General features: G+C 37.7%; 1 protein-coding gene and 1 long non-coding RNA gene across 4 annotated transcripts in view; one reads left to right on the forward strand and one right to left on the reverse strand.

Annotated features, from left to right (window-relative positions):
• CORIN (corin, serine peptidase) overlaps positions 1-24,309 on the forward strand; it is a 118,712-nt gene that overhangs the window by 58,165 nt on the left and 36,238 nt on the right. For all 3 annotated transcript variants that reach the window (XM_064652888.1, XM_064652889.1, XM_064652890.1), the window contains exons 6-13: positions 5,615-5,728; positions 9,504-9,611; positions 11,118-11,228; positions 11,795-11,911; positions 15,052-15,150; positions 19,121-19,352; positions 19,851-19,996; positions 23,572-23,679. In XM_064652888.1, coding sequence (XP_064508958.1) covers positions 5,615-5,728; positions 9,504-9,611; positions 11,118-11,228; positions 11,795-11,911; positions 15,052-15,150; positions 19,121-19,352; positions 19,851-19,996; positions 23,572-23,679 — 1,035 coding nt within the window. The remainder of the gene's footprint in view (positions 1-5,614; positions 5,729-9,503; positions 9,612-11,117; positions 11,229-11,794; positions 11,912-15,051; positions 15,151-19,120; positions 19,353-19,850; positions 19,997-23,571; positions 23,680-24,309) is intronic.
• LOC135413322 (uncharacterized) lies at positions 18,826-23,665 on the reverse strand. Its single transcript, XR_010430172.1, has 3 exons — positions 23,581-23,665; positions 22,933-23,128; positions 18,826-20,374 (listed from the first exon to the last, which is right to left on the reverse strand). It is a non-coding gene; the product is annotated as an uncharacterized LOC135413322 (long non-coding RNA).

Raw genomic sequence — 24,309 nt, forward strand, 5'->3', positions numbered from 1 at the left:
CGACTTCCTTGGTCAGCCTGTTCCAATGACTGACCACCACTCCTTCAGTGAAGAAAATTTTCCTAATATCCAATCTAAGCCTCCCTTGGTACAACTTGAGGCCATTTTCACCTGTCATATTGCTTGTTACTTAGGAAAAGAGACTGATCCCCACGTTGCTTTCAGGTTGTTGTAGAGTGATAAGGTTCCCCCGAGCATCCTTTTCTCCAGACTAAACATCTCCAACTCCCTCAGCTGCTTCTCATAAGACTTGTGCTCCAAAACTTTTTGAGCCCAAAACTTAATGCAGGTGTGGCCTCACCAGTGCTTAGTAGAGGGGGAGGATCACTGCCCTAATCGTGCTGGCCACACTGTTTCTGATACAGGCCAGGATGTCATTGGCCTTCTTGGCCACCCGGGCACACTGCTGGCTCATGTTCAGCTGGTTTCACAGGTCTAATGAGTTTTGATCATAGAATCATGGAATCATCAATGTTGAAAGAGACCTTTAAGATCATCCAGTCCAACCTTGAACCCAGCACTACCACTGTAATCCTTAAACCACTAAACCATTTCACTAGATCCGGATGTCTCTTAAACATATAAGGAAGTGAGAAGGAGGCATCATCAGTCGTTCATTCCTCATGAAACCAATGATACATTCTGGGGGGAAGAAATCTCAGAAGCCCTCTGAGGGCTGCCATTCGTATCCCCACTCACAGAAATATTCCAGCTCTGTTTTCTCTCTCTCAACTGACACTGTGTTAACTCTATTATTTTACTTGATTTGACCAGCCAGCATAACTGATGCTGTTAAAACCATGGAGGAAAGAAACACAGTATCTTACATGAGAAATAAAGCAACACAATGATCTGACTTAGATTAACGTGGAGCTCCCAAAAGAGCCCTGAAGTTATTTTTTGGGTAACTTGAATGGTAAAATACTTTCAAAAGCAGCAGTGAATATGGTGCTTCTGCTGTTTATAAAACAAAACCGTGTAAATGACAGTATAGAACTGTCAGAAAATGTTCACTTTTGTATTTTTACTCGAGGCATTATGAATGAATGTCTGTTTCCTTTAAAAAACGATGCATAAGTGGCCTGAACTGCACTTCATAGCCATGAGATTTTTAACAAATCACAGAATTATAGAATGATTAGAGTTGGAAGGGACCTTAAATACCATCTTGTTCCAACCCCCCTCCCAAGGGCAGGGACACATTCCACTAGACCAAGTTGCTCTGCCCCCCATCCAACCTGGCCTTGACGTTTCCAGGGATGGGGCATCCACAACTTCTTTGGGCAAGCTGTTCCAGTGCCTCATCACCCTCACAGCAAAGAATTTTTTCCTAATATCTAATCCTAGCCTACTCTCTTTCAGCTTGAAGCCATTCCCTCTTATCCTCTCAGTACATGCTCTTGCAAGAAGTCCCTGTCCATCTTTCTTGTGGGCTCCCTTCAGATATGGGAAGGCTGCAATTAGGTCACCCCTAGGTTCACACTGGTATTAATTTAGGGGAATAACTTTGAGTAGACAATTGAAATACCTGATTACAACCAGGTATTTATTTTTCTGTAGGGAATGTGAAGCTAAATACATCCAATTGAGCTTTTTTTTGAGAAAAAGCTTTTAAAAACAGGAAGACATCATCTTTTTTGTGCCCTTATATTTCCTTAGTGCAGTGAAAAGAAGAGAGAGATGATCTGTATATGTGTAACATTGATGCTGACCAGCTGCAAAAACAGGAATAGTGGAATAATTTTTGAGGGAGATAAAAGGTTTTTCAGGATTGTGGTGGTCTTTCATGTGAGAAAGCATTCACAGTTTAAAAAACTATTTCCTGCAAGCATTAATTCTTTACTTCTTTTGAACCTGCGTTACATTTTCTTATGTTCTTTGATTTTTATTCTCCCATTCTGCCTCCCCCACCATTTATCTCTGCCTATATTTCTGTTCTTTGCTTGTTTCTTTGCTTGCAGTTTCCTATGTGGCCTTTTTAGGCCACATCCTTTGAGTGAAAGAGAAGGGTCTTTTGTCTTCTTTTTCCCACAGGGTTTTGCATCGTAAGGAAATAGAGAAATGAACCATTTCCTGGGAGTAAGTAGTTGCCAGCTTTTCTAATTTCATGATCATGATCCTATTCTCAAAACTTTCTGGAGTTGACAGGAACAAGATGCATGCACTGTACTGCAGGGTATATATGGTATAGGGAGCAGAGGATGAAAATTTGCAGGCAAGAGAATACAGGGATTCCTCTGTGTCCCATTGTGTTATTGTATATTGGGTCAGATGCAGATGAAGAGTCCATCTATCTTATAATGCTGACTCCAAAAGCTGAAAAAATCAAATGCACAGAGAAGAATAGGAGAACAGAGAAAGACAATGTGACAATACTTTTCCAAATGCTCCTGCATTTTGCATCTGTTTGAGATCCAAAGACTTTCTTTAACTTCTGACCCACCATAGATGTTTATTCCATTGATATGTCCCTTTGTTTTATGGACCTATGCACATTTTAACATGCACAGTATCGTGTTCCAAAGTGTTACAACTTATCAAAGCATTGTATGAAGAGCATTGCCTTTTGATTGTTTTAATACCTCCTAAGTTCTTTTATAGCATTAGGTAGTGAATGTTGTCTCCACTTTGAAAAAAATTAGCATCACTTTCCATGGTGATTTTCACAGCATAAAGAATACTTTATCTGTTGTTATACCTTGAAATGCAGATTTTGAGGATGGCAAAATGATGTTTATTTCAGTCTGTGCTGTCTGCAGCTTTCCAGGGACCTGCCCACATAATCTTCTATAGATGACATTCCTGTAATCTAGCTGGGAAGTACAGCACATAAATGGTCTTGCCTCCTCAAAACCACTTTTGATAGTACACGAGACACAGGTACAATAAAGCACTCTTTGCTGCCCATAGTGTTTAGTCAGGGATTTTGGAAGCTATTCCAATTTGTAAATCTTTCTGGGTAAGGTCTACAACAGGTAAATTTCTCTGTCAGCAAGGATTACTTCCATTTTGTTTGGGCTTTTTTACCTAATATTTTTTCTTCTTCAGTAATTCAGGTACACATATATTTGCATGATTTTATTAATAAATGTGTCAGTTATTTACAGAGGTATCAGTAATTAACATTTCCCAGCACATTTCTTTAAGAATAACACGCTTGCAATTTTTAATAATTTTGAGTGGAACGGTTCATACTTCTCTTACTTCAGACAACTATCTCAGGCATTATTTCTTTTGTTGCTGCTGCTGCCTTGTTTCCAGCAGTCCCAGCATTTCTGAGTATGCAGCCATTTGCGTGTGTTCAAGAAAGTCTTACACATGGTTGTATAACTAAATCCTCTAGGTTTCAGATCAAATATCAAGATTCAACATTCAACAAAAATGTTTGTTTTACAACATTTGACAAGGCTTTCGTAATTTCCAATAAATTCTGATTGAATTGTCAACCTACTAAAAACTTTTTGGACAAACTTGATAGAAAGCAGAAATTAAATTCATTGGACATACTGTTCAAAGTGTATGTGCTCTCCTTGCCATGAACACTGCATTGACTGGACCAAACATATCCAGTCATCACCTTGTAGAAGACTGCAAGAGGTGAGACTAGTGTTTCTAAAAATTTCTTCTGATTGCTTCCATATGCTAAAACTGAGAGAAACAATAGTAATTTCAGTCTTCCTCTTTTTTTGTGTATAACATACAAAACAAATAGGAAAATACTGACTGTAGGTATGACTGTAGAAGTGGTTTGGGGTAGGAGCAGAACAAGATGGGGATGCATTAAGGAGGCAGAGTCAGATGCTACAACACAGCTTCATTCACAGCCCAGAAATGAGTATGGGACCCCCAGAATCTTTGCTCTTCTAATCTGTAAGAAAAATAACCACATAAATATCCTTCCTGTTTACCTTTGTTCTCCCAGGCCAAATTGGCATATTCACACAAAAGGTAGAAGTCCCTTACTGTTGCTTAGTACCAGTAAAACTCTGTACTGATGGGGATCTGTAAGCAAATCAAGATGGTTCCTTTTGAGCTATTTCTGCTGTTTTTCTTTTCGAACATGCAGGAAACTCTGTAAAAGCCCAAGTTATAAGAATGTAAGATTACTGAGTCAGTTAAAGTTGCCTTTCCAACCTTGAAGACGCTTTCTTGTATGATAAATTACAATGTTTTGATTGTGTTATCATATTCTATTTTTACCTGACATAATTGTCTGAGGGATAAACACTGGTCTCTCGGGAACTAGAGCCCATACTGAGGAAGTCTGTTGTTTCTAGGGGCCCCTGTAGAGCTTACTGACTGTAGCAATAAGGAAGTGCAGTGCATAAGGCAGGAAACTGGAGAAACACCAAGATTGGCTCATAATAAAGAAAGTGTGATTTTATCATATGGAATGAGATTCTTCCCTGTCACCATTGCAGTCACCATGTTCAGCAAGGCACTGGAACAGAAGTGGACTCTTCATTTGTATAGCTGTAGTTTATTTGCAGCTGAAACATGCTCTTGCAGCTACAAATAAAGGCAAGAATTCTTTGAACATGTAAAATAATATCTGTCTTTACTCTCCAGGAAAAAAAACACACACGTTCTAACATTGGTCAAATTATTATTCGTTCTAACTTTAATATCTCACTGCCTCATTTTTGTCCCCTGTAAAATGAGACTGTAAGTGCTATCAAATCTCATGTTGGTTTTAAGACTATGATATTTTGCAGTTTGTAATACCCTCCAAAAGTGATAGAACGCAGGTAAGGGTGTAGCTCTTTAGTTAGAAGTTAGGAAACCTGTCCAACCACACAGTGTGTTGTGAGGGAACCTACTGAGGAGCACAGTATGAGGTAAACAATAACAGTGTGCAAAAGGATGGTGCTGGTGGTTTTGCCCTATCTTGCTTCTGATTAAGAGTCACAAAGATTAAATGGCACAAACTAGTTGAAAACCTTTAGTTTAAAAAAACTATTTTGGGCACTTTTCTGTGAAGTTAGAAGCCTTCTTTAAAATCATTGCATAAACAGCTTTCACTGCAATAAACATGGCCTCATTACACAACTAGAAAATGATGTTTGTATTGCAAAATCAAAACTATGTGCTGTCCAAGTGGAGAGTACACCTGGGAATGTAATAGAAAAGATTTTGAAATTATTCCTAAGTTTTTATTACAAACAAATTTTTCATAAAGGGTGTGTGTTTCAGTTGACTAAGTCTTAAGATTGCCCTGTTGCTTGAGGATGATAAAATAACATTTCGAGCTTAAAAAAGAATGTAAATATGTTGGAAAAAAATAATCCCCTGCTGACAAAAGTTAAAAGTAATAATGAAGGTACTGAGGGTGTGCGTGTGAATATCTGTTGCCATAGTGTGATAGAAAGGACTGCTGTTTTAGGACCACAAATTAAAAATCCAGATAAATAGTTGCAAGTAGCAATAGCGTCAGTGCAAACTGAAGCTATGTGTCATTTTTGAAAAACGCATATTTAGGTAGGTCCAGTGCTAAGTGATACCTCACAGCATCCACAGTTTATCAGTTTAATCTTGAATATCAGTTTAAAGTAGCATTAACTTTGTAGTGTTGATGCTAATGATTTTTCTCCTCATTCTGTCTTCTCTTTTGCAGCACTGTGTGGAGGAGAGGAGAGTTTCTTGTGTGCCAGTGGGATCTGCATCCCAGGGAAACTGCAGTGTAATGGCTACAACGACTGTGATGATTGGAGTGATGAGGTCCATTGCAGTAAGTTTCTTAAACCTTGCAGTGTTCTTTTGAGGCACTGAATCCCTTCACGGAAACCTGAACACTAAAGAAGGCTATTGGTACAGAATAGGAGCTTTGCACGGTATTTGCATATACTGACATTTGGACTCCTGTCTGTTGCCATTGATTCTGTTCACCTTTGCTCACTCAGGCTACAGCATGTGGTTTTGATCTGTCAAATTTTGTGCCTTGAGGCAGATATTCTGCAAAGAGCCATGTGGAAGTTAGAAGTGTTTGGGGGCTTTTTTAAAAATGGATCAATAAGGGAGTGCTTCCGATAATCAGCTGAAGACTGTTAGCTGTAGGTTTTTCCTTGTCCTTGGCACTGGTTTTAGAGTAGATGCAAGACCATCTGTTTAGAAAGTTCTCATCTCAACCCTGGATGAGATTTACTTAAATTAATCCCAGTATGTGGTGTAGTAGAAAAGAAAAATGAATATACATATGTGATAACTTAATTTCTTATTTATCTGTCTGTGGTAGTGCACATCTTTAGAGTTCCTATGTGTTTTTCTTTGTGAACAAAAATGTTCTTGGACTACAAACACTTTTAGAAAAGCTGAGCAAATGTACGGTAGGAAAATTATGAGAAGGGGAAAAAAAAAAAGAAAAAAGGAAAATGTGGGAAAATTATTAAATAGCGACTATAGTAGGGCATGATGCCACAAAACAGTGTTGCTCATTCAGACTTTGGAAACCATGCAGTTTACACTCACCTCAGAAGATTTATTCTTATTAGTGATTTAAGAGCCTGAGCATTCCAAGACTCACAAAGCTACTTCTAAGGAAGTTATTGCTAGATTTTATCTGGGATACTCCAAGGAATAAATGGCATTAATTTCCTCCTGGTCTCAATATGAATGAGGCTAGAGCTTGCTTTTCCTTTAATAGCCTCCATTTATTTAATGGAGATTGAGATAATGTCTGTTGTGTAAAAAGTATTGCATGTTTATATTTTTCCTGTCAGCATTAGCTTCAGATTTAATGTAAGCTAAAAACTTTAAAAATGCCTATGGGACTATGGCTCTCAAGTTCCATTAGAAATGGGAAAATAAGAAATTAGTAACAAAAGAATAAATATATTACATGTCTTGAAAAAACAAGCATAAATTTCATGAGCTAAGATTGCAAGCTCTAAGATTACCTTTAAAAGAATGCCTGTCTGTTTAATGATACAGGGTTTATGTGGGGAGGATGTCTTCTATTAGGATACTTAGTAAGAGTTGAGGTGAGGGGTCACATAAGACTTTCTTGACTTACATAGCAGAAATAGCAAAACTAAAGGAGGACTTATTTTCCTGAAAGCTTGTCTGATAAAAGATGCTAATGTTTCTTGCCATTCTTGCCCCTCTCGAAGTCTTAAGTCACCTCATTAAGTTATAGAATAGATTGCTCAGAGTCCCATCCAACCTGATCTTGAATGTTTCTAGGAATGGGGCATCTACCACTTCTCTGGACAAGCTGTCCCTGTGTTTCACCATCCTCATTGTAAAAAATTTATTCCTTATGTCTAGTCTAAATCTACCCTCTTTTAGTTTAAAACCATTATCCCTCGTCCTATCGCAACAGACCCTGTTAAAAAGTCTGTCCCCATCTTTCTTATATGCCCACTTTAAGTATTGAAAGGCCACTCCTCCAGGATAAACAGCCCCTACCCTCTCAACCTTTCCTCAAAGGAGAGGTGGACCATCCCTATGATCATTTTTGTGGCCTAGGTCCATGTCTTTCCTGTGTTGAGGACACCAGAGCTGGGTGCAGCACTCCAGGTGGGGTCTCACCAGAGCAGTGTAGAGGAGCAGAATCACCTCTCTTGACCTACAGGCCACTCTGATGCAGCCCAGGACGTATTTGGCTTTCTGGGCTGCAGGTGCACATTGCTGGTTCATGTCCAGCTTTTCATCCACCAGAACCCCCAAGTTTTTCTTGGCAGGGCTGCTTTCAATCCACATTCCTCAGCCTGTATTGATACTGGGGGTTGCTCAGACCCATGTGCAGCAAGTCACTCTGGATGGCGTCCTTCAGGAGTGTCAACTGTATCATTCAGCTCTTGTGTCTAACCTTGGTGTGTCATCCCACAGCTTGTCACAGTCAAGCCTGATACTATCCTCCTCCCCTCTCAAGTCTAGCTTAAAGATCTAACTCATCTGTCAATGAAACCCACTAGTTCCTGAGCATTGACTGACCTTCCACATCCAGAGCTTCATACCCATTGTACAGAGAGAAGCACCTGGGAAGGCGAGGTGGGCAAGAAGGAGTTTCACATGCTACCACAAGTGTGGACTTGCTTCCAGTCCCTCTTTTCCTTTAAGCTACTGCCTTGTGCCTGACAAAGGGAGGATACATCTGCAATTGCAAAATTCTTATATTAGAAGGATTTATGCTAAAATTTAGATGCTATCAGCTTGGAAAGACATCTCTGTTTTTTAGTTATAAAGTTACATACGTTGGGGATGGAATAGTCTCTCCCTGTGCAGGTGACTTTATCTGAGCTAAGTGTCTTAACCTGCTATATGGAGGATGAGCTAAGAAATAGAGCAACGCATGATTTGTCTGATTTTAAGCACACTATGCTATAAATTCTGTTTTTACTTTCTAAGATGACGTGAAACTTTTAGAAAATATGAATATTTCTGTGAGGTGAAGGAAAGAAGTGATTCATATTCAAGTTCCAGAGCTGAGGTTGCTTGAGAAACTTAGGGCATTCACCTAGGTGAAACACTTGGCTGACATTGATCTTAAGGGATAGAAACCCCACTGCACCTTCTGGGAGAGTTTTGCACCTATAAGTGTGTAATACACTTAGAAGGACACCCTGTTTTCAAAGTGGGACCATTGTGCAATCATAAACACAGGAGTCACATGCCAAGAGGAGAGAAGCACAAAGGACTTCCCTGGTTCCAGTGGCATAGCTTCAGTAGGAAGGAAGGATTCTCAGCTGTTTTATATCCTGGGTTTCTCCCTGGAAAGCTACATGTCAAGGAGAAGCCTAGAGGAAGGCAGTGAAACTAGATCACTCACTTCCCGACTGTGTGCTTTGAAATTAAAAGTTGTTTCTAATGGGACCAGACACCACAAACCCTGATTTCTCTTCTACCCGCATTCTCAACTACAACATAGAGTCCATGTTTATATTGAACCTCAGAGTATTCAAGTATTTTCAATATTCTCAGAGAATATCTGTCAGGCCTTTACCGAAGCCTTCAGTCATGAAAACAAAGCCTAAACTGATTTAGGGCTGGCAGTGATAAGAATTGCTTGATGAGAAGGCACCAAGGCAAAACTGAGCTGAAAACTGTGTAAAGCGTGAAGCTCATTTGAAGCCATTGTAAGACCAAAGGCAGGTTCAAAAGCAGGGTCTAGGAATATTGATTTTGCTGTTAGAATCCTCAGTTCCATTTAACAGCCACATTGGGTGCTCAAGACTGTCCTAGTAATCTAGATGATGAAGCCCACAACCTTTCTTGACAACTTTATGTGTATAATTTAATCAAACAGTTTGGTCCATATGCATAACTAGAGCACTTGGTTAAACAAAAAGACAATTAATAGGAACAGAGAAGAAATATCTGAAAATTTCTTTGATTTTTCATGTTCTTCCGTATTAAATTCTCGTAAACTGATACACACCAGTATTAATGCAGACCTTTGTAGTGTATCTTTAGCTAATCTTACTTTAGTCAGTACATTCTAGTGTTCATAGTTTATATGAATGTTCCAATGTAATTTTAACATTTTACAAAAATTTGTTTTGTAGACTGCAGTAGTGATGTATTTCGTTGCAACACGGGAAAATGCCTAAATTATACTTTTGTTTGTGATGGATATGATGACTGCGGAGACCTTAGCGATGAACAAAACTGTGGTAAATGAAAGTTTTATGTTTTTCTAAAGTCTTTAAGATATCACGATTGCCTAAACCAGTCATCTTTTCTCTTAAACTACTACAGGAGTAATAAATCCTGCTGTTATTCTATTTGGACAAAGTGAAAACAGCTCACAAATTCTATATGCAATTTGAAAAGGTTTAGAGGAAAGCTCTGGGTCAATCCAAATCTTGAAGGTAGTGGTATTTATAAGAAATATTATGATTTTCAGTTTGTTTTAAACTAATGCCAAAAGATGTTATGTTTGTTTCCTTGCTAGCTCGACTGAATTTAACTGAGATTAAAGGAAACCATAGGAGGCTACACTCTGGTGATGCCAACTGTTTTATGGCTGAACTGTTTTTACATAAGCTTCGTAGTGAACTTAAAATTCTTAAATTCTGTTTCTTCCAAGTTCTGTTTTCAATCATCTTTGCATGTTCTGACTCATTATATTTATCTATCTACCTAAACCTAACTGTCATAGGAGAAACAATGAAGTTTTGCCATAAAAAAGAATAATCTTCACATGTAAATACTGGAAAAATTTGAAAGCCTTATTTTTACTAATTTTTGTTCCTCGTCCTACACCCGAGATAAAATTAAGTTTTCTAAATTAATTATTTAATAGTTAAAATATTATTTCTTACTTTTTCCTTTTGCTTTTCTAAAGAAAATACAAAGAATTTATACTTCTGCTCCAAATTAAGCACACTCTAAGATCTTTCACTACTCTTTTGTCAGTTTTGGTTGTTTGGTGGGGGTTTTTTTATAACTCATCTTTGTTTAAAGATGATTTATATTTTCTAAACATTAATCTGACTCTTATAATTCCTATCTTGATATAGTTTTTTTATATAAAATTTAAGATCTAAGTCTTTGTACAGTCTATAAGTGGTTTTCATAGCAGATTTGGAAGACTGGACTGTGTCTACGCTCTGTATTTATTTTGGTGTGAAGTTAGCCTGCTCAACAGAATGCTCTTCTTTATTTGTGCATTCAGATAGAAAGACTAAGATAAAGATTGGAGTAATTTCTTCGTAAATAATTCTTATGGAAAATTCCAAGTGGCTGCAAGAGACATAGTTTCTGAAGTCAAGAATTTATTTTCTTTAATGTCTTAGTAAAAAGGTAAATGTACAGAATTATTTTCTCTGATGTCAGCTGAAAATATTGGCTAACTGAAAATCATTCCATTAGATGATAAACCAGAAGATCCTTTAACGTGCTTAACAAATTTTAGAACCTTATTTGCAAATGGTAACAGCTGTGCACCTGAGAGGTGGAAGGAGTGCATCGCTATCTCTGTAGGCAGTAGAATTCAGAACATATATAACTACCATCTGCAAAAAAATCTGCAGGTAAGGAAGATGTAATTTACTAATGCAAAATGGCTCCTTAATAAGAATGATTAACTAATAGGCATAGAGCAATTGATCAGTAATATAAAATACACATATGGTAACTTTGCATCCTTTTTTCCTTCAAATTTGCATTTTATGTAGATTGTAATCCGGTAACACATCATCAGTGTGGAGATGGAAGATGTATAACAGCTGATTGGGTATGTGATGGTGACCATGACTGTATAGACAAATCAGATGAGATAAATTGCTGTAAGTTCCCTTAATCTCTAAATTATCTTTTCTTTCTTTAAAAATTAAAAAAATATTTAAATTAAAATTAAATTAAAAAAATTAGGATAAGTAGTGCAATTACTTGTGAGGCAAAACTATAAGCTTATTTGATTTCAGAAGTTCACACTTGACAAATGTCCATTCTGGTAGACAGCTGCAGCAAATTAAACATTTGTTGCCATTGTTGAGAAATATACTGCTTTGTGTTTCAGCTTCTTGTAATTACAGATTTAGCTTTTTGTTAATTTTAATGTTCCCATTAGATGAGTAAAAATTATGTTGTTTTCTTTTTTTTTTTCTGAAAAGCTAAGCCTTCATATAAGTCTGTTGCTAATACCTGACATATAGTTTCAGTCTCTGTAGTTAAATATCAGCACAGCTATCGGGTATTGAAAACATAATGAAAATATCTCCTGATGTTCAGTGCTGAGCAGTGTTATCAGCTCCTCCTAAAATAACTTTAGGATGATGTTCAAAAATAATGCAGACCTTCATTAACCGAAGTTGATAAGAATATTGTCTTTTTTTATTTTTTTTATCTCCAGCATGTGACAGCCAGGGTCTCGTGGAGTGCAGAAATGGGCAGTGCATTCCTAGTGCATTCCAGTGTGATGGAGATAATGATTGTAAAGATGGAAGTGATGAAGAAAACTGCAATGAAAGTAAGGATATGCCTCATTTTACTTTTCTTACCAAACCTACCATTGACTTCTGTGCTCTGAAGCATCTTTAGCTAAAGCTGTCTGACAAATTTCTTTGCCTTTCAAATAACATGTGCTAAGGCTGATTGGTGTCTGCTTTCACACAGGAATTTGTAAGCAGACTTTTATTAGTACTTAAAAATATAAAAAGTTAAAGAAATGGAGGTGGTATTTAGCATAGTATTTAGTTATCTAACGTGATCAGTTGTTACTTGAAATAATGCATATTCACATTGTCTGGAGCAGTCAGAATCTATTGTCACAGGAATTGGTGTCATTTGAGGAGGAATTTTCTCATGAAAATCCTTTTTTGTCATAACTTGGGAATCAGAGAAAGGATGTTTCCATAAGTAAAGTAATGATTTAGTGTTACTAAGGGAAAATATATGAGAATGTAAGTTTTTGCAGCTACTTGATAACTGTCTTATGATGGACTGTATGAGAGAAGAAGAAACCACACAATTTCTTGAGCCCCAGAACATGGTTTCCAAAAGACACTCAGAAATAAATATTGTCATGTTATGATGTATTTCAGCATTTGAAGTTATTAAAGTTTTTCTCTTATGAATCTTATTTGAAAGAAATTAAAATATTTAACTTTATTTAGAAAGCTAGTGCTGTCAAATATAGTGTTAATAGGGCAAACTACTTAAAACTTATTAGAGCAGAACAGGCCTATTTTCATAAGATAAATATACAATGTGATTATATAAGCTTCATTTCTTTAGGAAACCAGTTTAGAAGAAATCTTGACTAAGCGTTTCTGCTCAGTCTCCTCTGTTCATATAAAGTTCTTGAGATCTTCCTACTCCACTTTAAACATCTCCATTCCAAAAAATACCTGAGAAGTTGAAACACAGAAAATAATGTAGTTGTTTTTCTTTGCTATTAATGTTGACATTGTAAAAAAGTTTTGCATGAAATTTCTTTCAGTTCTGACTGTGGCAATCTAAAAACTCAGGACCAAGTTTTGTCCTCAGTTCTGACTGTGCACTTTCACAAAATGTTCAGTTTTTATTCTTCATCTTTCTCGATGTCCAATCTGAGGCTTACACTATGAATTCTTTGATCCTTCATTTCTCTTGCATAATCTGGGCTAGAAGTCAGTGGTGTCTTTTGTTTTCACTGCTTTTTTTCCCCTGTTAATGTTGAAGAATGTTTAAAAATCTTCTTTTGCTAAGATGAACAGGTATAGATTAAAAGATTCAATATTTTGCAGTATTGTGTAGAGCAAAATTCTTTATGCAACCATATTCCATCCATCTTAATTTGCATGGGAATATCTTGTCAGACTTTGGACTTTATCACCTTTAGTTCCTTGCAAAGTCTGTGTAAAAGGAAGACAGAATTCTTGTGCCTAACTTGCTTACTATTGTATTTCTTACATATTTTGTTGTTTTCAGCAACTACAGAAAATATAATAGGATATACAGTTACTACAAATACACTTACTACTTCTATGCTCTACAAATCAAAAAAAAAATTTAGATATGCCTAGCAGAGTCAGTGAAGTAAGGGCTAAAGTGATCTGGAGTATTGGTTTTGTTACAAACACAGTAAATATGTGAAATCTGCATAGAAATCTGAGGTCAAGGTGTAGTGACTTGCCACTTGCTTATATAAGGATACAGGGACCTTGTGTCCTAGTACAAGTGTATACACATAGAGATTACAAATGGCCATTGCTTTGTCTATATCTGAATTAAGAAAAGTGTTCTCCTTCACTACATACCCTAAGGAAATCTAAGGTATAGCATCTGTGAAGAGTACTGCTCTCATTCATTTTGTGACAATAGAAACCCAGCATGGATGTATTCACAGCTGCTTCTGTGATCCATTCAAAAGACAGAGTAGACTTTGTTTACGGAAATTCAGCGTTGTCTGTGCTAGGATCAAAAAAATCTACATTGTGGCACATGAATTTTTAAAGAATTGAGAAGCTCTTCCATTGTGGGATAAGAAGAAGTTGGAGCAAACTTTAAAAAATAATTTTAATGTAAATATTTGGGATAGCTTTAGAAGTCAGGCGGCTTTGCCTGCCTTTCAAGTTCCATTTTGCAATCAGATGCACCTGTAAAATAAGACAGTCAATTGCTATGGCAAACAAATTGCCTTCATTGCTTCAATATATTACGTGGATGAAGGGAACTAAATCCACATAATTATGAGTAGATATGGATACGTCATCAGTTCTTTGAAAAGGTTGTTATCAAGGTCATTGAAATAAGGTATTTCTTAAGCATCTTCTGTATGCCCCGTGTCAGGATGTCATAACTGAATGATTAATGTTCATGGGCAGTAGTGCAATATAAACTCTGAGCAATAGTGGAAATAGACCATTTTAAACAGGATGAGATGGTAAAATACCATACATTCAGTCTTTCTGTACAGAATAGTAGATTAAATGACTGATTTTGCACATGAAAGACAGAATTTAATGGTTTGAAAAGGAGCTAGCCTCACTATAAGAAAGAGAAAAGTCCAAGGATTTGTCACATAAACTAACTACCCAGGTAGCATGCTCAGAAACTTTTGATAAAATGCTGGGTTTAGTTATTCTGGATATCACCTTTAGGACCGTAGGCTTTTTTGGGTTTCTTTTTGTTGTTTGTTTTTTAACCAGTCAAAGAAGGACAATAAAGCTTCAGCTCTGATGATCTTTCTTCAGGATATCTAGTACTGTCAAGCAAAACAAAATTAGAAAATGAGAAGCAAATCAACTGAATGGCATTGAAGAATAATTCTCAGAGAGTATTCTCTTTCAGCTAGGACTTATTGTTCTTTTAAAAACATGATTTACCTGACTTTTCATACTCTGCTAGAGGGTCATGGTAAATGTCCTTCAGAGACATATATCTCTTATTCAGAAACTGGGATATAAATTCTTACATTGAACATAGGGGTAAAGAAAGGTGAAATCTGGACAGTAGTGCACAACTTTCTTCTTTACAACACATCCTTACTACACTTGAAATACTTATTCAACTATGTAAAGGAAATACTTAATTGTTACATAAACAGTGTATTTTCTCACCACTACACTTCAGTCATTTTTATTGGTCTGGTAAATAATTTGAACAATAAACTTCTGTTTCCCTCAGATCAAACCCTCTGTCAGGAGGGAGACCAGAGGTGTTCTTCCTGTCCTGATCCCTGTGGAGCTTCTTTCTGTGAGATGAGAAACAACCAGGCAAACTGCAGTAAGTAGGTCATGTGCTTCATAATGTCACTGTTTTAGGATGTTTTAGATTATAATGAGGATGCAGGGTAGGACACAGTGAGTAATACTTTAATTTACTAGCTAATGTGTGCGTGCAGTGATTAAGTTTTGAAAGGGGCAATGTAGAAACAAAAGGATCATCATAAGTACATATATTTGACATGGAGGTTTTTTCCTTCTGTGAATTTTTATATGTTTTTAATGAGTGTTTGCATTTGCATTTTTTCTTAGCATTTAATGACATTCAGTGCTTACCTAAAGTAAACAACATAGTGTAAGTGTAAAGCAGAACCTACCGGTTTATTTTCAAAATATAAAAAAAGCCACGTTGCTGTATTTAGTAGCCTGGAGAATTTTAGCCCCTTTATGAAGGAGTCATTTTGATATTCAAACTGACAAAACAAATTGTTCCTCTGATCAATACCTGTTGTAGAGTATCAGGGTCTTCAACTCTGTGTATCCTTATATCTATGTCCTCTACTATACCACTCCACGCAAGGCTCCTGTACTAACTGTGCACTTGCTTCTGAATAGCTGTCTTTCCACTTGTGCAGTGCAGCAATGTGAACAAGTAATGGAGGTTTATTTGTCTAGGTTTGAAACTGGGGCACAACTATATTCAAAATTATTCAGAATTAATTAAAACTTAGTGTTGTGTTAACACAGTCGCATCAGTTCAGGTCACCTTGGCACATGGGCAGGCTTGGCTTCGCTTATATACGAATGTATAGCTGTGATTGCTTTGTGCTGAGATTATCTCTGCAAGGTATGGTCTGGTACTATATGGTAGCTTGTGTGGATAATCTTATTCCATTTAGGATGGAATGAATGTGGGAAGGTCAACTAGTCCAAACTCCATAGTCTCTGTAGAGCTGTGACTATCACCTACAAGTGTTTGTTTGAGACAGGCACCATTCATGCTGGTGTCTTTAGATGCTGCTGAAGTAAAGATATAAGATACTTTATAAAGAATAAATGCTTTACATGTACTTCTTTCAATGCTTTGCCTAAGTTTTTGTAAGGGAACAATCTTAAGTACCATGTTTAGCATTAGAAGGAATTTAGGTTACACCTTTGGTCAGCTAGCTCAAACTCCTCATCAAATCAGTGCCAATTGAATCATGTGGCCCATGACTTTTGCTGCTGATCTTTGAGCATCCTTAAGGTCAGAGATTACAGAGTCATTCTGAGAGATCTGTTTCAGTGTTATGCCACTCTCGTCATTAAAGTCTATTTTCCATATAAGTAACTGAAATTCTCTGTGTCACAACTTATGTCTTGCCTCTCATTCGATCCCTTCACACTTCTGAGAGTCTGGTTCCGTCTGCTTGACACCTTCCCATTAGGTAGCTGTTAAGGGTAATAAGATCTCCCCTTAAGGATGATCTCCCCTTAAAGATGATCTTCAAGGTCCCTTCCAGCCCAAACCACTCTATGATTCTATGATTTTTGACATTTGATATTTGAATTCCAAAACAATGTTCCTACTCCATATCATGGGAAAGCCAAAAGCTTTTTAGTGTAGATGTTTCCTCAAGACTTTATGGGCAACTCTCTGTAATTCTTAACGGGAGTAACAAATAATTAGTCTTTTGAATCATCTGTCTTTCTCCCTTGCTGGTCTAGTGAATATTTAATTGTTTATACACAATGGAACAGCAAGACAATTTGGGAGAGATTTTTCTTGCATGACATCTAGAAGAACTATTGTCTTTTTTCATATTATATTTTTCCTCGCATTTTGAGTTATTTCATCTTTGGTAAGAAGTGAGAGTTCTCATGGAAAATTTCAGTTTTGACAAACCAGTACTTGGTGGTCCAAATAAATATTTGATTGGAAAATTCCAAAGCATGGCCACATTTCACAATGTTGAATACGATGGATGTTCTCCGTGTATGATAATATCTGATCAGTTTAGGCTGGCATTATAATGCATTTACAACATATTTAGGATAACGGAACAAATATTTGAAGGGAGAGTGTAAAGAAGACAGAGTCAGGCTATTTCGGGACTCAGTGACAAGATCAGAGGCTATTGGCACAAAATAAAACATAATGAAGCTCTGACCATAAACACTTTTTTTTACTGTGAGTCTGACTGAACACAGGTTGCCCAGAGTGGTTGTAGAGAGTCCATTCTTGAAGACAGGCAAAAGCTGCCTGGACATAATTCTGCACAACCTGTTCTATTTGGCTGTGCTTGAGCAAGGGGGGTTGGCCTGTAGAGGCCCCTTCCAACCTCAGCCAATCTGTAATTTTCTGAAACATCCCATTCACTTCAGTTACTATGTTTGGAACTAATTCCTATTTGATAGATACAGCGAGTTAATGATAAACACAGAAAGGTATTAAATACAGGCGTAATCTATTTGGTGATGTCTTGGGTTTGCTTCATTGTGAAGAAAAGGAAGTGGCAGTAATGTGAGGAGAATTGAAGTCATTGAGCCTCGTATACCTCAAAGATGCAACTGAGGCATTTGAGACAACAGAAATAGTTCAGTATTGATGGTATGCAAGGATTTAGCAGAGAGGAAAAGCTGTACATAAAATGAGCTTTGTGATCATCAGATTAGAAGTAACAGTAAAAGAAGTTAAAAAAGGAAATACAAGACCAAGAAAGAGTGGACAGTTCTGCTGATCAGCTGAATAATTGACTGTTGGATCTTCTCTTAACTTCCTCTCAAAGATCCTGCTATGGGACGACACAGTTGCCACACTGTGCTGGCAACTGATGCTAGCAACTGGCTGGCAGAGTATATTAATCACGTTAAGTTATATTTTCTTCCAGAATAGTCAAATATTTCCAGTCTTTAGATAAAAAATCACTTTTGAATTGTACAATTTTTCATGGAAAATTTTCTCATATATCCAGACTAAATAAATTTAAATATTTTCAGATTGGTCTCATTGCTAAATCAGAAGATGAATTTCAGTCTGAATTGAAGTGAAATTCTGTAGTTTTCTGTTGTGGTGGAAAATTGAAAAAATACATTTCTGACTTCCAATTTGAGAAGAAATACAAAAGCTGTGCAATTTTTTAAATCCATGATACTAGATCAGTTCAGTATTTGTTGGGATAAACCCCTATAAGTTGGACAATTTTTGTATATAGCTATAGTCTCTATAATCATATAGACCTGTAGCTGTTGCATTCATTTTGCCCTTGCTTATCATTCTCTTTATTATTAACGATGTCTTATCTGAATTAAATTATTAGCATGTAGACTGTCTCTTGCTTAGTGCTTGTGCAATACATAACCTAATTGTCCCCATTCTTCCTTCAGATCTTAGTATGCAAAAAATAAAATTAAAAATCAAATTCTATATTCTGTTTTCTATCCAGAGATATTGTGCAGTCTCTGTCACTGGAGATTTTTTCAAGACCTGACTGAATAAAGCCTTGAGAAAGCTTATTAGTCCTCAGAGCTGACCAAGCTTTGAGCAGGACGTTGGACTAGAAACTTCATGAGATCCTTTCCAACCCAGATGTCCAATGATATCTGTCTTCATAATTTTGTTAATTGCACTGTCAAGATGAGGTGTGTTATGGTAGCATTGTAAGTACACCAGTAGGAAGTGTGTTGCTATAAAGTACAGGAACTCTCAAAAATAATCAGAAAAGATTATTGATCTTTTTGATTTGAAAAGAAGAAATCTGTTTTAAAGGATGGTTTATTGTACCACATTCAAGTTAAGACATTGCTCAGGAAATTAATGCATATTAATAAGGAAATATCAGTCTCAATAGTTTTGTGAGGTAGGCAGAAGTCAAACCCACCTTTACTGGCATGAGAACTCATATGGGGTCTTGAGCTCTGGAACTTGTTTCTAATGCCTGGGAGGAAATTCCTTGACTAATAAATTTGTTAAATACGTATGTAATTATTTCTGCAGTATTTAATTGAATCTCACACCATTTGTGGTTTTGTTTGTTTTCTTTCTGGAACAGGTCAGTGTGAACCAATTACTCTGGAACTTTGTATGAACTTGCCCTACAACTATACTTACTACCCAAACTACCTGGGCCACAGGACGCAGAAGGAAGCCTCTATCAGCTGGGAGTCTTCTCTTTTCCCAGCCTTGGTTCAGACCAACTGCTACAAGTACCTGATGTTTTTTGCCTGCACAATCTTAGTACCGAAATGTGACCCTCACACAAATCAGCGGATCCCACCTTGCAGGTACTATACTATACTTCATTTAATTCTTGACTTTGTCTGTCATATTAGCCTTTTGCAGTTCTATGCTTCCACTGACAACGCCAGAAATTTTGGGTTGGAATTCTGTAGCAAATGACAGAGAACTGTATTTTATGATTATTAAATGCAGTTCATTACATGTGTTTGTTTAGCATCAAAAGTATTCAGAAAAAGGAAAGAAATGGCAGATAGTTTATTTTCAAAATGTATATATAGAATAAATTAGACTATTTCAGTTGGAAGAGACCTACAATGACCACCTAGTCCAACTGCCTGACCATTTCTGTATTTCTGCCTCTTTTATTGGGCCTACCTTGACAGTATTTATCAATTAACATTTACTGCATTGAAAGAAAAGTGCACTGAAAATTGCAATGCATGTCCTAAAATTCCCTTGCTAGGGATTATTAACTTAGAGTATCTCAGAATTTCTAAGACATTAACTCAGTTACTTTGTGCAATTCCATTTTGTCTCCTCAGGACATTATGTGTACAGTCTAAGGAACGCTGCGAGGCTGTTCTTGGGATTGTAGGTCTGCAGTGGCCAGAGGATACAGACTGCACTCAGTTTCCAGATGAGAACTCAGACAATCAAACTTGTCTAACACCAGATGAAGATGTAGAAGGTATCTCCTATACATATAACAGCAAATTAAAGTTTTAAATAGGTTCCCAAGTTCATATCTTCTTTTTAATTATAATATTTAAACTGTGGAAATTATTCCTAACTGAGTTTCATGGAATTTGAATACCTGAAGTTTGCAGATAAGAAGAAATTTTCATGAGAAGTCTGTTTGAAGGAAGGTTCAATTACCCTCGATCTGTGAAAGTCAGTGTTTTGAGATTTGCTGCCAGCACAGCAACTGCTTGCTTGTTGTAATATTTCAATTTTTTATCTTCTTAGATGATCTAATAATGTTTTTCTAAGCAGGAGGTAGACCCTTGACAGTCTCTAAAAAGCTGATTCACTGTTGTTGCCCATCTTGGCTCCAAAACAGATATTCCTGGAAAATCAAAGAAAAAGGAGGAGGAGTTAGTATTCTTTGAGAAAAGGTCTAATTAATTCAGAGGTCTTATCGAAGTTCTTTTGGGTTCACTTACTACGAGAATTTTATGCTTATTCTGTGCCTGCATTCTACTGACTACCAGTGTTGGTTAGAAAGTCTTTCGTGGGAAGTGTAAATATTTTGTGGAAAAGCACATGTAACAAAAGAAATTAAGTGTCTGAGAACATTTAAAATGTTTGTGATTATGATGTATAAGTGATTTTCCAACTTAAGCAGTAAATAACAGAGTTATTACAATGTGCTGAATTCCTTAACTTCTCTTCCAGTCGGTGTTGAATCCAAGAATACCACTGGCCAAGACAATAGGCATTGTAAACTCAGTTATTTTCATAATGAACTATTCTTAAATGTTGGCAGTAAAGTTCACATACCTTTAACCATTAGAATGTAATTTTCTAAGGCTCCCAGTTTAGCTGATGACATTTCTGATACAACTGTTTATGGAATGTTAAAATTTACCCAAGGAACTACATGGTATTAAACATCTGAGGGATTTTTCTGGAAGGAAAAAAAGAAGGCAACATATGATGGAGGTTGTACATCAAAGTCAGTTACATGCATGATGTGAAAAAATGAGTGGGTTTGTCAAAACCACCTAAATAAAGCTTTTTCATAGAATCATAGAAATACAAAATAGCTTGGGTTGGGGGGGACCTAGTGCCAGAAGGGATCATCTAGTTAAAACCCCCCCTACCATGGGCAGAGATGTCTTCCACTAGACCAGGTTACTCAGAGCCCCATCCAACCTGGTCTTGAACACTTACAGGGATCAGACCTCTCCAGGTTCTCTGGGCAACCTGTTGCAGTGTCTCAACACCCTCACAGTAGTGAATTTCTTCCTAATATATAATCTAAAGCTACTCTCAGTTTGAAGCCATTCCCTCTTGTCCTGTCACTACATGCCCTTGTAAAACATTCCTCTCCATCTTTCTTGAAGGCTCCCTTCAGGTACTGAAGGTTGCAATTAGGTCACCCCAAGGCCTTCTCTTTTCCAGGCTGAACAATCCCAATTCTCTCAGCTTTCCTCACAGGAGAGGTGGTCCATCCCTCTGATCAACCTGGTGGCCCTCCTCTGGACTTACTCCAGCAGCTCAATGTTCCTCCTGTGCTGGGGACCCAGAGCTGGATGCAGGACTGCAGGTGGGGTCTCACAAAAGCAGAGTAGAGGAGAAGAATCACCTCCCTCAACCTGCTGCCCACACTGCTTTTGATGCAGCCCAGGATACAATCGGCTTTCTGGGCTGCAAGTGCACATTGCTGGGTCACGTCCAGCCTCTCATCCACCAGCACCCCCAAGTCCTTCTAGGCAGGGCTGCTCTCAATCCATTCATCCTCCAGCCTGTGTTGATACTGGGGGTTGCCCTGACCCAGGTGCAGCACTTTGTACTTGGTCTTCTTAAACTTCATGAGATTCCCATGGACCCACTTCTCAAGCTTGTCTGGGTTCCTCTGGGTGGCATCCCATCCTTGAGGTCTGTCAACTGCACCACTCAGTGTTTTGTCATCTGAAAACTTGCTGAGGGTGCACTTACTCTTTTCATCCATGTCATTAGTGAGGATATTAAATAACACTGGTCCTAGTAAGGACCCCTGAGGGATACCACTCGCCACTGATATCCATTGGGACTCTGAGCCATTGCCCACTGCCCTCTGGATGTGACTGCTCAACCAGTTCCTTAACTACCTAACAGTCCACCCACCAAATCCATCTCTCTTGAATTTAGAGAGGAGGATGTTTTAGGAGACCGTGTCAAAGGCTTTACACAAGTCCAGATAAATAACATCTGCAACCCTTCCCTTGTCCACTGATGTAATGACTCCATGGTAGAAAGCTACTAGGTTGGTCAGGCAGGACTTGTTCTTGGTGAAGCCATGCTGGTGTCTTGAATCACCTCATCCTCCATGTGCCTTAGCATGGTTTCTAAGAGAATCTGTTCCATGATCTTCCCAGGCACAGAGGAGAGGGTGGCAGGTCAGTAGTTCCCAGGGTCCTCTTTCTACCCATTTTAAAGATAGGTACCTCAAGCTTCACCTGACTGCTAAGACTTTTCTAATGTCATGAAAAGTGGCTTGGCAACTACATCAGCCAGTTCCCTCAGAACTCTGGGATATATCTCATCGGGTCCCATAGACTTAGGTACATTTCTCAGGTCATCATGAACCTGATCTTTACTTAGATTTGGAGGCATTTTTCTGCCCCATCCTCATCTTGCTGTCCCTCCACTTGAGAGGTGTGCAAGGAGAGGTTGCCATTGAAGACTGAGGCAAAAAAGTTGTCGAGTACTTCATCCTTCTCTTCATCCATTGTTAACAGTTTATCAGCATTGTTTACTGTGGGAGGTTACGCCTTCTTTGACCTTTTCTGGTTAACATACCTGTAGAAGCTCTTTCTGTTATTCTTTGCATACCTTGCCAGGTTCAGTTCCAGCTTCACCTTGGCCTTCCTCTCCCCATCCCCACACAGCATAACTTCATCTATATTCTTTCTAAGTTACCTGTCCTTGTTTCCACTGCCTGTGCATTTGCTTCTTTTCCTTTAGTTTGACCAGCAGTTCCCTACTCAGCCATGCCAGTCTCTTGCCTTCCTTGATGGATTTCTTGCTCCTGGGGATTGCTAGCTCTTGCACTCAGTGGAAGACTTCCTTAAAGATCATCCAGCTCTCTTCTGCTCTCTTGTCCCAGAATGGTACTCTAAGATGAGGCACAAGCAAGTGGACATCTATAGGTGGTTTTATTAATTTGAATAAACATGAAATTGTCAATTTTTTTTTTATCCTGAGGATATGTCTTTATTATTTCTTATATTCATTTCAATGCATCTCAAAACACCACAACAGTGAGAAGAGCGGCTAGAAAATCCATACTCTCAACCTAAACGTCGTATGCCAGTTATTTGTCAAAGCAGTGAAATCTGACAGAGGGCAGCATGTGAGGGAGAGCTCTGCAACACGTTGTTCCATCCCATTCACAGCTCAATCATTAAGTGTCTTGTCTGCTACATAGTTCCAGTCTAGTATCGCACAAGCTTTTTATTTCATTTACCCTTCCAAAACAGCAACAGTGATAAGTGCCCATGTCATGATTAAACTTGAGCTTATGGAGAATTGTTTCTCCCTGTTTCTTGTCATTGACAGAGTGCTCACCCAGTCACTTCAAGTGCCGTTCTGGGAGGTGTGTCCTGGCATCCAGAAGATGTGATGGTCAAGCTGACTGTGAGGATGATAGCGACGAGGACAGCTGTGGTAAATAAATTTAACGAGTTGGAATGGAGGGTAGCTGCAGCATTAGAAAATGAGTTTTGTTTTTCCTTCAGTGTTGGGTTTTTTTAAGACAGTTTCAGTAAAAATACTTTAACAAGAATCCTTCGTGATCAGTGTGAATACAACTTAACGATATTTGATAATTCAGATTCTGCTAACCACATTCCAGGATGTTTGAGTATTCCTTCAGTAATCAAGCTAAAAACATTCTGCAGATTTAATTCTTTTGACATTGCTGGAGATTCTACTGATAACTCCCTGGCAGATTAAATCTTGAATCCATAAATGTAGTTTCAAATTTATACGTGACAATGTTTTCACTATGATGTATCAACAAAAGGTCTGTGTTGCTGAAGTGGACTCTGTACTGCAAGGTCAAGAATTACATGTTTTTTCAGATTGATCAACTTCAAGCTCTAAGTGCAAGCACAGAACCACAAAGTTTATTCCCCAATATGTTTCTGAGTTTACTTATAGTAGAGAAGCTTTTGACTTTTAACCAACGGAGATGTATTGAGCTTGAGAATAATCAACAAATCTCTTGGTCACTGTGTATCCTTGCACATGCTGGCAGGAGAATTTTGAGAGGGAAAAAGCAGTTTAAACTGTTTC

This window comes from Pseudopipra pipra, chromosome 4, assembly GCF_036250125.1.
Source record: "Pseudopipra pipra isolate bDixPip1 chromosome 4, bDixPip1.hap1, whole genome shotgun sequence".
In the NCBI taxonomy this organism is placed as follows: Eukaryota; Metazoa; Chordata; class Aves; order Passeriformes; family Pipridae; genus Pseudopipra; species Pseudopipra pipra.